This window comes from Kogia breviceps, chromosome 5 (genome assembly GCF_026419965.1).
Source record: "Kogia breviceps isolate mKogBre1 chromosome 5, mKogBre1 haplotype 1, whole genome shotgun sequence".
NCBI classification, from domain to species: domain Eukaryota; kingdom Metazoa; phylum Chordata; class Mammalia; order Artiodactyla; family Physeteridae; genus Kogia; species Kogia breviceps.
The window spans coordinates 75,326,284-75,339,523 of NC_081314.1; the positions used below are offsets into that span (position 1 = coordinate 75,326,284).

Consider the following 13,240-nt stretch of genomic DNA (forward strand, 5'->3'; position numbering starts at 1 on the left):
CCAAAAAGCTTCTAGTGGAATAGGAGAAAAAGCTATAAAAAGGAATGTAGCATAGTGGGGGAAAGTGCTGGGCTTAGAGAGTCAGAAGACAGGTTCAAGTTCCTTGTCCACACTACCCCCTTTACCTGGACCATTCCCCATATGCTCCTCCCTAGCAGCCACCATCACCTTTTTTTTTTGTATTGGGGTCTAGTTGCTTTATAATGTTGCGTTACTTTCTGCTGTACAATGAAATGAATCAGCTATGTGTATACATATATCCCCCCCCTTGGACCTCCCTCCCACCCACCTAGGTCACCACAGAGCACCAAGCTGAGCTCCCTGGGCTATAGAGCAGGTTCCCACTAGTTATCTGTTTTACACAGGGCAGTGCACATATGTCAATCCCAATCTCCCAATTCATCCCACACCTCCTCCCCGCCCACCCCCTCAACTCCCCCCACCCCCCCACTGTATCCACACATCTGTTCTCTAATCATCCTCTGATGGCTCAGGAAAGCCTTTCCTGGTTTTCTTGACTTGATCAAATCCCTTGTCTATAATCCTACAATAACCACGAAGCTTTCCTAAGTACCACTTATAACAGTTGGATTTTTGCATTTATTTGTGTAGTTGATTTGATGAACTCCGTGGAGTCAAGAACCCTGATTTTACTGTTATACTCCCTGCCCCCTACGCTGTCCATGAGATAGCACTGTGGCTGGCATACAACTTGTGCTCACCAAATTTATGAAGGAAGGAGGAAGGGGGAGGGAAATCCTGGCTGACATTTACTAGGTTGCAAAGTTATTGTCCTCTCTGTATCGTCATCTGTAAAATAAAAATGATAATGCCATTCCCTAGGGTTGTTATGAGAATTAAATAATATAATCAATGAGGTGCTGTTTTATAAAATGTAGAGCAAATAGCATTTTAATAGAAGGCAGACTGCAGAAAGTATTATAGCAGTCAGAGCTGACAAATACAGAGCTAGGAGAGAAGGAAGGACAGGCAATTAATTCCCTCCAGTATTGGGGCAGAGAATGGATCAACAAAGATTTAAAAGAAAAGGTGGTATATGGCTGAAGAATGAGTAGGTTTTAATAAGTAGAGATAGAACACCTACTGTCTATATTTACTGTATAGAGAATGTGTATATGAGTGTGTACAAGTGTCTATCAGTTGAGTCCTCTCCAGAATGTCCCTCTGTAAGGAGGATTTCCGTCTGTTTTGTTCATAGCAGTATTCCCAGTGCTTATAACAATGTCTGGTACTTGACTGGTACTCAATAAATACTTGTTGAATGAATAATGAATGAATGAATGGGGGAGATAGGGAATATCAGAAGAAATTTTATGAGTAAAACATAGACAAAACAAACTGTCTGATTCCCTTAGAAAGTGGTGCCAATGTGTGGAGCCTGGGCTTGGAAAGAGCAGGTTGCAGAAGAGGAGGGAGGGGAGGAAGTAAGGGATCCAGGAAACACGAACACAAATGCTAGTATCTGATGAGTATCCTGGTGGGGTGGTGGACCCAGGATGCCATTTGCATGGCTGATTTGGGGGATTTCTAAGTTTTTAAACTAAAGCCCCTACCACTGACATCTTTCGGTGAAACTGAAGGAGAAATGTTCCCCATTAAAACATTGAAATGAAATGCCCGGGGTCAGGCCTAATAGCCAATAATCACAAAGTTCTTCTCTGAATATTGTGAGTCTTTGGCAACATGTGACATACAGTGACAGTGAAGGAAAAATGTATATGTAATTATAATAAAGATAAAAACTATGAAAATTATCAGGAGCATCTGAATTCAAAACACCAATGAATATAAATCACATTATTTGCATAGAAATGTGGCATCACTACAGATATTGGTTAAAATTCAGAAGTAGATGAATAATAAATAAAATGCCACTTTTAAATTATAAAATAGAAATGTAATTACTCTTATCTTTTGGAAAAATTTCACTCTTAGAGGTGCTTAATAAGAGGAAGGGAACAGAAAATAAACTAGGTGCTGAAGACTTTCAGTCAGTACATCACGTTACTATATTTTTTTAATGTTAAAAAATGACTACCTAATCAGTATCTGGGATAATGATCTGTAATCTTACCAGTGTAAGACTGATGATAAATACCAAGTACTGATTTTTTAATAACATGAAAAACAGATATGCAACACATTTTCAGGTAAGAGTCATCCAGTCTTTCTTACTGGGAAATCTTTACTGTCCAGCTATTATAATATAATTCATATAATATCTTTCTTAAGGTGTCATTCTAATGCAAATAACCTTACAGCAGACTTTTAAACTATTGACTCTCAAAGGTTATTTTTATCTAAGACTCACATAGTAAAAGTGTTTGAAATAATCGTGTTCTTATCTAATTACATAAAGACTAATTTAGCACCTCATTTATTTGGAGAGTCTCTGGCATAGCAAATCTATTTTAAATGATGCACAAGAGCAGGTAATTAAACATTAAGGTTGAAATCAAGATGAAAAAGACAAGATTGAAGCTGGTTTCAATAGCTCTGATTAGTTGCAGAGGGCAGTGAAATGGGAGAAAGGCTTAATAGACTTTCAAAGAGCCAAAGAAAGAGGCAGGGTGATGGAATGCAGCTCCCCGAGGCACCGATGCCTTTTTGAATCTTTCTGCTATATGTCTAGTTCAAAGTTGATCACATGCAACTAGGAGAGGTGACCTGCTTGAGCACATATAAGTGTTGGGGATTCCTAGTTATAGGGCATCTTCCCCATGTCTCCTGTCCTGGAAGGAAGTGCCAGCCCTCCTGGATAATAAGGGAAGGACACAGCATCCAGATGAGCAGGGCCATTATACACAGGTGCATCTAGGCTATAGCAAGCCCTTTCGTACAGCAAGCTTGTGAAGTTGCTATATCAAAAACACATACACCATCAAAATTATCTTTGATGATGCATTTTACAGTTTGTAAATGATTTTACATATGTAATCTCACTTCATCCTCACACCAACCCAAGAAAGAACAAGTGCTTTTACTAGGCCCATTTTACAAATGGTGAAACTGAGTTCCTGAAACATTAAGTAACAAACCTAAGGTGTCATGTACCTAACTAAGGTGCTGGGACTAGAAGTCAAAACTTTTGACTCCAAATCCCAAAATGGACCAGCTCTGTGTTGGTTGAAATTTTTTTATTTCTTTCACTCTTACCAGATCTTCTTTTCTTTCTTTGTAAATTTTAGGTTTTATTATTGAAGTATAGTCCATTTACAATATTATATTAGCTTCAGGTGTACAGCATAGTGATTCAGTATTTTTACAGATTATACTCCATTAAAAGTTATCACAAGATAATGGCTATAATTCCCTGTGCTGTACAATACATTCTTGTTGTATATCATAGTAGTTTATGTCATACATAGTAGCTTGTATCTTACTAGATCTTTCTCTTTTCTCCCTCTTTATTTTTCTTTTACCTATTTCCCTCTCCTTTTCTTTCATTTTGCTCCCTTCCTTGCCATTTCCTTGTTCATTTCCTCTTGCTCCTCTCTGTGCCTTGACTCTGCCAGCAACCTCAGAGCTTATAGTTCAGCCAACCAGATGCTCTCTGATCTGAAGAGTCTGGTGATACATTCTGAAAGACAGAAAGCTTTTCTGTTTCTGAGGTTGTTTCTGCTGCAACAAAAGCATTGCCCCCTGAGAACTAGTTGGGTGAAATGAAAGCACCTGCAGGGTAGAGTGAAGTACTTTTCCAAATCCTCCTTTCATGACAAAAAATAAGAATCTCATAGGTCCTTAAGTTCACATGGAAGGGGTTGAACTATGAAAGTATCCCAAAGATGTGGTCTTCCATAAGTCCTTACATCCCTACCCTGAGCCCCAGAAAACAAACCTCTCTCTACTCCTGCTCCAGCAAGACACTAGGGCTGTATACAGCAGGACCACTTATAACACTTTGCTAAATCTGGATCAGTCCCCTTGAGACCTTATAAATATATATATAGGCTGAGCCATAAAGCAATGTCCAGGCCTCTATTCCTCTCCCCAGGACAAGTAAGCTCATCAGTGGGAGTGATGACTATCTGTGGCAGTTTTGCTCAAAGTATGGTCCCTTACCAGAAGCATTAGCATCACTTGAGAACTTGTTAAAAATGCAAACTCTGGAGCTCCAATCCAAATCTAAAGAATTAGAAACCCTGAGAGGGGGGCCCAGAAATCTGTTCATAAGCCCTCCAGATGATTTGAATGCTGGTTGACGTTTGGGAACCACTGATCTATGTGCAGTTGCGTGGGGATAACCCTGAACTAGGAACTGGGATATATGGTACTTCTTCCTGGTGAGGCCCCTAACTTATCAAGGAGTGTGGCTAAAATATGCACACTCTCCAGACCCCATTTTTCTCCCCAATCAAATGACGAGATCTTCCTTGGTGAGCGCCAGGCACTCTTCTCTCATGCATATTCTGTGAGCCTTCATGAAGTACAGTTTGAGGCAGCAGTGGAGCAGGGCTCCCAGCCCAACAGCATCAATATGAGATGCTCTGACTCCACTATCATCTTGCCTTCTTAATGTCTTGAAGTCTGTTCTCCAAGAATCTTGAGTTAAATTATAGTTGAACTTGGGTGGAGCTGCCTCAGCTCTCACCTGTAATATGGTCCACATGTCAGCTAAGCTGGGACATAGAACAGGTGGCTCTTGAAGTGACCAGGAGCCAGAAATGAGGGATGGGGCTGACCCCAGGGGGGGGCAGGTCAACACAGACAAACTTCATCCAATTGCCAGTTTCATTGAGGTCTAGCTCCAACTCAGACTGAAATGTGGAAAAAAAAATTGGGGGCCAGTTATAAGACTTGCTGCTATCCTCTTCTCTCACTGAAATGAATAGAATGTTTATCTAGAGAGGTTGCTACATTAAAAAAAAAGCTAACAGCCCAGCAGAGTTTGATTTATCAAGAATTTGGTTGTCATTCTGGGTCATTTGGGCTGACGCATTGTTAGACACACTCAGTAAAAGTCAGCCCGAAAAGGGTCCTCTGTGAGACTGCACTTTGACTTCTATCAAGAGGAATGCCCACTTTAGCCTGTCAGCCACCACATATGTATGGAATCCCTATCATGTGCCGGAACTAGGGATGCAGTTAGCAAGTTAGAGATAGTCCCTTCTTTTGTGGAGCTAACAGTCCAGCAGGAACAATGCACTTTGCCTAAGTGTAATGAGTGCTAGAAGGAAGTGTTATCAGAGCCAATACAGGGGAACTCCCCTAACACCGGGACCTTGTATTAGCAGAAAGCGGCAATCTACTCAGGGACAAGATGGCCACACTTTTAAACCCTAGCATATCTACAGGATGCAACAGACTCCTATCAATAACCATGGCTCTCTCAAAGGAGCAGGGGAAGACAGGATCCTCCTCAGAGGGGTACTTCCCACCTCCTCCCCACCTTCCCTTCCCCCAAGGATACCTCAGTGGAGGGGGGCTGGGATAGGCATTGATATGTCAGGATGGGCGTGGGGGAAAGGATGAGTATGAACTTTATAACCTATAGCCTGACTTAACTACTTCACACTACTATTTTTAGCTATTAACATGGTTATTCCCTATTCCGACATTCACTAAAATCACAATTTAAAAGGAATACCCTATGAATTCGGTCTTCTTAATGAAATCCAATCATACACAAATTATTGAATTCTTGGTAAGTAACTGTAAGGCTGTGATGGAGCCTGAGGCTGGATATCAAGCTGCCGCCTGCCCTGCGCTCATCTCCCCACAACCATCCATAACAAGGTGCCCAGGAAAAAGGGCCACGCGGTACAGAGAACCAGGTACACACTTACTGTTGTCCTCAGCAACACGACGTCTGCTTCTTGCAAGGAACACGGGATGCAATTTGCCCACACGTGCCAAGCGGGTCTCCAGTAAAACACCAAGGGGAGGATCCCAAAGGAGAAGATCGATCCAGCAAGGCAGAGGGTTTTCCGGCAGCTCTGAGTCCGGTAGCCAAATATCTCCTGGGACAGAACCAAAATGACCCCAAACATTAAGCACAACAAGCAACAAATGAACAAACTGGAATTTTGGTGATGAAATTGGTGGGAGGGGCAGAGAGTGAAGAAGCTGAGGAAGGTAAGGGGAGGACAGAGTGAGGGCTTGAGGAAGTGAAGAAGGATCCCTGACAAAGATCCTTCCTTAAACATGAGCCCAGGCCTCCAAGAAGTTGTAATCTAACTGGGAAATTCAGTTTCTACAATTTCAGCACGTGGCTACCCCATGCCAAACACTATACTACATGGTATGTTATCTGGTTTCAGTCTCTCAAGCATCTCCTGAATAGGATAATATGACCCTCACTCCATAAATGATGAGGCTTAGCTCAGAAAGGCTGAATGTAATGACTTGTCCAAGGCCACACAGCTGGCAACTTCTGCTGCTCTGATTCAAACCCAGATCTGTCAGCCTTCAGGTCTTGAACTCAATCCACAGCCTTCACAGACATGACCATGAGCCATGTGACAGAAGGACTGGGTGACGGCAGCAATGAATGATTCCCTTGGCTTGAACCAGGGAACCATCATGGGCAAGAGGGGCTAGAAAAGGCCTTGAGTTTGGAGTCAGGATTTGGTAAAAGTGTTTGACCAAAAGAGGATGAACAACTAAATCCCAGCTTGCCTTTAAGGGTTTGCAATAGAGGGAGCTATGCCTTCCTACCCTCCTCTCTTATTTAATAACAAAAAGAATTTTATATCAAGGGGAAAAAACCGCAGAGACAACTTAGTTTATTTCAACTATTGAGCAGCTGCTATGTGCCATGAAGGTACAAAAAGAGACTGACCTCTAATAAGTGTATAATCTGGACAAACTTCTTCCTTCCAAGGAAAGCCTGGGACAGAATGGAAAACCATACCTGAAGTTTATGGCCTAGGTCTCACAGCTATATCCCAAAAAGTCATAGGTGTACTTTATACAGGTTATAATGGCTACAGTTGAGAGGAAGGAGAGGGTCCGAGTTAAAAGCACATTCTCTGGACCAAAACACTTTGAGTTCAAAGCCTAATGTGCCCCTTACTGGCTGTGACCTTGAACTAGTTAACCTCTTTATTCCTCAGTTTGTCATCTATAAAACGGAGGTGCTGATAGTACCCCCTTCCCAGGGTTGCTGTGTGTTATTATGTATAAATGCTATGTAAACATTTACTGCTGCTGCTACTATTTTACTATTTCCCCTAACATAGACCTGAAATTCGACTCCTGGGTTTACTGGCATTTAGAGCTAAGAATTCTTAGTGTCAATAGTTCTGCTTTTGTTAGAATCGCCTGTTAGGCTAATAAGGGATCTGGAACATGCATCTTTAAATCCACCGACTTCTCTGTCTCACTTGGTAAAGATATATTATCAGAAAAGTTTTTGTGGGGGTGAAGAGAAGATGGCAGAACAGTAAGACGCGGAGATCACCTTCCTCCCCACAGATACATCAGAAATACACCTACACGTGGAACTGCTCCTACAGAACACCCACTGAACGCTGGCAGAAGATCTCGGACCTCCCAAAAGGCAAGAAACACTCCACGTGCCTGGGTAGGGCAAAAGAAAAAAGAATAAACAGAGACAAAAGAATAGGGACGGGACCTGCACCAGTGGGAGGGAGCTGTGAAGGAGAAAATGTTTCCACACACTAGGAGCCCCTTCGCGGGCGGAGACTGCGGGTGGCGGAGGGGGGAAGCTTCGGGGCCGCGGAGGAGAGTGCAGTTAACAGGGTGTGGAGGGCAAAGCAGAGAGATTTCCCACAGAGGATCGGTGCCGACCAGCACTCACCAGCCGGAGAGGTTTGTCTGCTCACCCATCGGGAAGGCGGGGGCCTGGGAGCTGAGGCTCGGACTTCGGAGGTCAGATCCCAGGTAGAGGAGTGGGGTTGGCTGCGTGAACACAGCCTGAAGGGGTTAGTGCGCCACGGCTGGCCGGGAGGGAGTCCGGGAGAAGTCTGGAGCTGCCGAAGAGGCAAGAGACCTTTTCTTCCCTCTTTGCTTCCTGGTGCGCGAGGAGAGGGGATTAAGTGCACCGCGTAAAGGAGCTCCAGAAACGGGCGCGAGCCGCGGCTGTTGGCGCGGACACCAGAGACCGGTGTGGGACGCTAGGGTTGCTGCTGCCGCCACCAAGAGGCCTGTGGGCGACCACAGGTCACTCGCCACACCTCCCCTCCCGGGAGCCTGTGCAGCCCGCCACTGCCGGGGTCCCGGGATCCAGGGACAGCTTCCCCGGGAGAACGCGCGGCGCGCCTCAGGCTGGTGCAGCGTCACGCCGGCCTCTGCCGCCACAGGCTCGCCCCGCATCCATGCCCCTCCCTCCCCCCGGCCTGTGCCAGAGCCCCTGAATCAGCTGCTCCTTTAACCCCGTCCTGTCTGAGGGAAGAGCAGACGCCCTCGGACAACCTACACGCAGAGGCAGGGCCAAGTCCAAAGCTGAACCCCAGGAGCTGTGCGAACAAAGAGGAGAGGGGGAGGTCTCTCCCAGCAGCCTCAGAAGCAGCGGATTAAAGCTCCACAATCAACTTGAAGTGCCCTGCATCTGTGGAAAACCTAAATAGACAGCGAAATATCCCAAGTTGAGGAGGTGGACTTTGGGAGCAAGATATATTACTATTTTCCCCTTTTTTTCTTTTTGTGCGTGTGTATGTGTGTGCTGCTGTATGAGATTTTGTCTGTATAGCTTTGCTTTCACCATTTGTCCTAGGGTTCTGACCGACCCGTTTTTTTTTTTAATAAAATTTTGCTTCTTAATAATTATTTTTTATTTTAATAACTATATTTTATCCTACTTTATTTTGTCCTTTTCCTTTCTTTCTTCCTTTCTTTCTTTGTTCCTTCCTTCCTTCCTTCCTCCCTTCCTCCCTTCCTTCCTCCCTTCTTTCCTCCCTTCCTTCCACCCTTCCTTCCTTCCTTTCTTCCTCCCTTCCTTCCTCCCTTTCTTCCTCTCTTCCTTTCTTCCTTCCTTTCTTACTTTCTTCCTTCCTTCCTTCCTTCCTTCCTTTCTTCCTTTCTTTCCTTTCTATTTGTTCTCCCTTTTATTTTGAGCCATGTGGATTAAAGGCTCTTGGCGCTCCAGCCAGGCATAAGGGCTGTGTCTCTGAGGTGGGAGAACCAACCTCAGGACACTGGCCCACAAGAGACCTCCCAGCTCCACGCAATATCAAATGGCAAAAATCTCCCAGAGATCTCCATCTCAACACCAAGACCCAGCTTCACTCAAGGACCAGCAACGAACAGTGCTGGATACCCTATGCCCAACAAAGAGCAAGACAGGAACACAGCCTCATCCATTAGCAGAGAGTCTGCCTAAAATCACAATAAGGCTACAGACACCTAAAAACACACCACCAGAAGTGGACCTGCCCATCAGAAAGACAAGATCCAGCCTCATCCACCAGAACATAGGCACTAGTCCCCCCAACCAGGAAACCTACTTGACCCACTGAACCAACCTTAGCCACTGGGGACAGTCACCAAAAACAACGGGAACTATGAAACTGCAGCCTGCAAAAAGGAGACCCCAAACACAGTAAGATAAGCAATATGAGAAGACAGAAAAACACACAGCAGATGAAAGAGCAAGATAAAAACACACCAGACCTAACAAATGAAGAGGAAATAGGCAGTCTACCTGAAAAAAGAATTCAGAATAATGATAGTAAAGATGATCCAAAATCTTGGAAATAGAATAGACAAATTTCAAGAAACAGTTAACAAGGACCTAGAAGAAATAAAGAGGAAGCAAGCAACGATGAGCAACGCAATAAATGAAATTAAAAATACTCTAGATGGGATCAATAGCAGAATAGCTAAGGCAGAAGAATGGATAAGTGACCTGGAGATAAAATAGTGGCAATAACTACTGCAGAGCAGAATAAAGAAAAAAGAATGAAAAGAACTGAGGACAGTCTCAGAGACCTCTGGGACAACATTAAACGCACCAACATTCGAATTATAGGGGTCCCAGAAGAAGAAGAGAAAAAGAAAGGGACTGAGAAAATATTTGAAGAGATTATAGTTGAAAACTTCCCTAATATAGGAAAGGAAATAATCAAGTCCAGGAAGCACAGAGAGTCCCATACAGGATACATCCAAGGAGAAACACACCAAGACACATAATAATCAAACTGTCAAAAATTAAATACAAAGAAAACATATTAAAAGCAGCAAGGGAAAAACAACAAATAACACACAAGGGAATCCCCATAAGGTTAAAATCAGATCTTTCAGCAGAAACTCTACAAGCCAGAAGGGAGTGGCAGGACATATTCAAAGTGATGAAGGAAAAAAACCTACAACCAATATTACTCTATCCAGCAAGGATCTCATTCAGATTTGATGGAGAAATTAAAACCTTTACAGACAAGCAAAAGCTGAGAGAGTTCAGCACCACCAAACCAGCTTTACAACAAATGCTAAAGGAACTTCTCTGGGCAAGAAACACGAAAGAAGGAAAAGACCTACAAGAACAAACCCAAAACAATTAAGTAAATGATAATAGGAACATACATATCAATAATTACCTTAAATGTAAATGGATTAAATGCTCCCACCAAAAGACACAGACTGGCTGAATGAATACAAAAACAAGACCCATATATATGCTGTCTACAAGAGACCCACTTCAGACCTAGGGACACATACACACTGAAAGTGAGGGGATGGAAAAAGATATTCCATGCAAATGGAAATCAGAAGAAAGCTGGAGTAGCAATTCTCATATCAGACAAAATAGACTTTAAAATAAAAACTATTACAAGAGACAAAGAAGGATACTAAATAATGATCAAGGGATTGATCCATGAAGAAGATATAACAATTGTAAATATTTATGCCCCTAACATAGGAGCCCCTCAATACGTAAGGCAAATACTAACAACCATAAAATGGGAAATCGACAGTAACACAATCATAGTAGGGGACTTTAACATCCCACTTTCACCAATGGACAGATCATCCAAAATGAAAATAAATAAGGAAACACAAGCTTTAAATGATACATTACACAAGATGGACTTAATTGATATTTATAGGACATTCCATCCAAAAACAACAGAATACACATTCTTCTCAAGTGCTCATGGAACATTTTCCAGGATAGATCATATATTGGGTCATAAATCTAACCTTGGCAAATTTAAGAAAATTGAAATCGTATCAAGTATCTTTTCCGACCACAACGCTATGAGACTAGATATCAAGTACAGGAAAAAATCTGTAAAAAATACAAACACATGGAGGCTAAACAATACTCTACTTGATAATGAAGTGATCACTGAAGAAATCAAAGAGGAAATCAAAAAGTATTTAGAAACAAATGACAATAGAGACACGACGACCCAAAACCTATGGGATACAGCAAAAGCAGTTCTAAGAGGGAAGTTTATAGCAATACAATCCTACCTTAAGAAACAGGAGACATCTCAAATAAACAACCTAACATTGCACCTAAAGCAATTAGAGAAAGAAGAACAAAAAAACTCCCCAAATTTAGCAGAAGGAAAGAAATCATAAAGATCAGATCAGAAATAAATGAAAAAGAAATGAAGGAAACGATAGCAAAGATCAATAAAACTTAAAGCTGGTTCTTTGAGAAGATAAACAAAATTGATAAACCATTAGCCAGACTCATCAAGAAAAAAAGGGAGAAGACTCAAATCAATAGAATTAGAAATGAAAAAGAAGACATAACAACTGACACTGCAGAAATACAAAAGATTATTAGAGATTACAAGCAACTATTTGCCAATAAAATGGACAACCTGGAAGAAATGGACAAATTCTTAGAAATGCACAACCTGCCGAGAATGAACCAGGAAGAAATAGAAAATATGAACAGACCAATTACAAGCACTGAAATTGAAACTGTGATTAAAAATCTTCCAACAACCAAAAGCCCAGGACCAGATGGCTTCACAGGAGAATTCTATCAAACATTTAGAGAAGAGCTAACACCTATCCTTCTCAAACTCTTCCAAAAGATAGCAGAGGGAGGGACACTCCCAAACTCATTGTATGAGGCCACCATAACCCTGATACCAAAAACAGACAAAGATGTCACAAAGAAAGAAAACTATAGGCCAATATCACTGATGAACGTAGTTGGAAAAATCCTCAACAAAATACTAGCAAACAGAATCCAACAGCACATTAAAAGGATCATACACCATGATCAAGTGGGGTTTACTCCAGGAATGCAAGGATTCTTCAATATATGCAAATCAGTCAACGTGATACACCATATCAACAAACTGAAGGAGAAAAACCATATGATCATCTCAATAGATTCAGAGAAAGCTTTTGACAAAATTCAACACCCATTTATTATAAAAACCCTGCAGAAAGTAGGCATAGAGGGAACTTTCCTCAACATAATAAAGGCCATATATGACAAACCCACAGCCAGCATCGTTCTCAATGGTGAGAAAATGAAACCATTTCCACTAAGATCAGGAACAAGACAAGGTTGCCCACTCTCACCACTATTATTCCACATAGTTTTGGAAGTTCTCACCACAGCAATCAGAGAAGAAAAAGAAATAAAAGGAATCCAAATCGGAAAAGAAGAAGTAAAGCTGTCACTGTTTGCAGATGACATGATACTATACATAGAGAATCCTGAGGATGCTACCAGAAAACTACTAGAGCTAATCAATGAATTTGGTAAAGTAGCAGGATACAAAATTAATGCACAGAAATCTCTGGCATTCTTATACACTAATCATAAAAAATCTGAGAGTGAAATTAAGAAAACACTCCCATTCACCACTGCAACAAAAAGAATAAAATATCTAGGAATAAACCTACCTAAGGAGACAAAACACCTGTATGCATAAAACTATAAGACACTGAAGAAAGAAATTAAAGATGATACAAACATATGGAGAAATATACCATGTTCTTGGATTGGAAGAATCAACATCATGAAATTCACTATACTACCCAAAGTAATCTACAGATTCAATGCAATCCCTATCAAACTACCAATGGCATTTTTCACAGAACTAGAATGAAAAATTTCACAATTTGTATGGAAATACAAAAGACCCTGAATAGCCAAAGCAATCTTGAGAACGAAAAATGGAGCTGGAGGAATCAGGCTCCCTGGCTTCAGACTATACTACAAAGCTACAGTAATCAAGACAGTATGGTACTGGCACAAAAACAGAAATATAGATCAATGGAACAGGATAGAAAGCCCAGAGATAAGACCACACACATATGATCACCTTATCTTTGATAAAGG

At 41.9% G+C, this 13,240-nt stretch overlaps 1 protein-coding gene across 5 annotated transcripts in view; it reads right to left on the reverse strand.

The window, feature by feature from the left end:
* Window positions 1–13,240, reverse strand: part of ATP13A4 (ATPase 13A4) — a 153,917-nt gene that overhangs the window by 104,302 nt on the left and 36,375 nt on the right. For all 5 annotated transcript variants that reach the window (XR_010840930.1, XM_067035343.1, XM_067035345.1 and 2 more), the window contains one exon: window positions 5,808–5,981. Coding sequence is in view for 3 of the 5 variants with exons in the window: in XM_067035343.1 (XP_066891444.1) it covers window positions 5,808–5,981 (174 nt within the window). In the remaining 2 variants the exon portion in view is untranslated. The remainder of the gene's footprint in view (window positions 1–5,807; window positions 5,982–13,240) is intronic.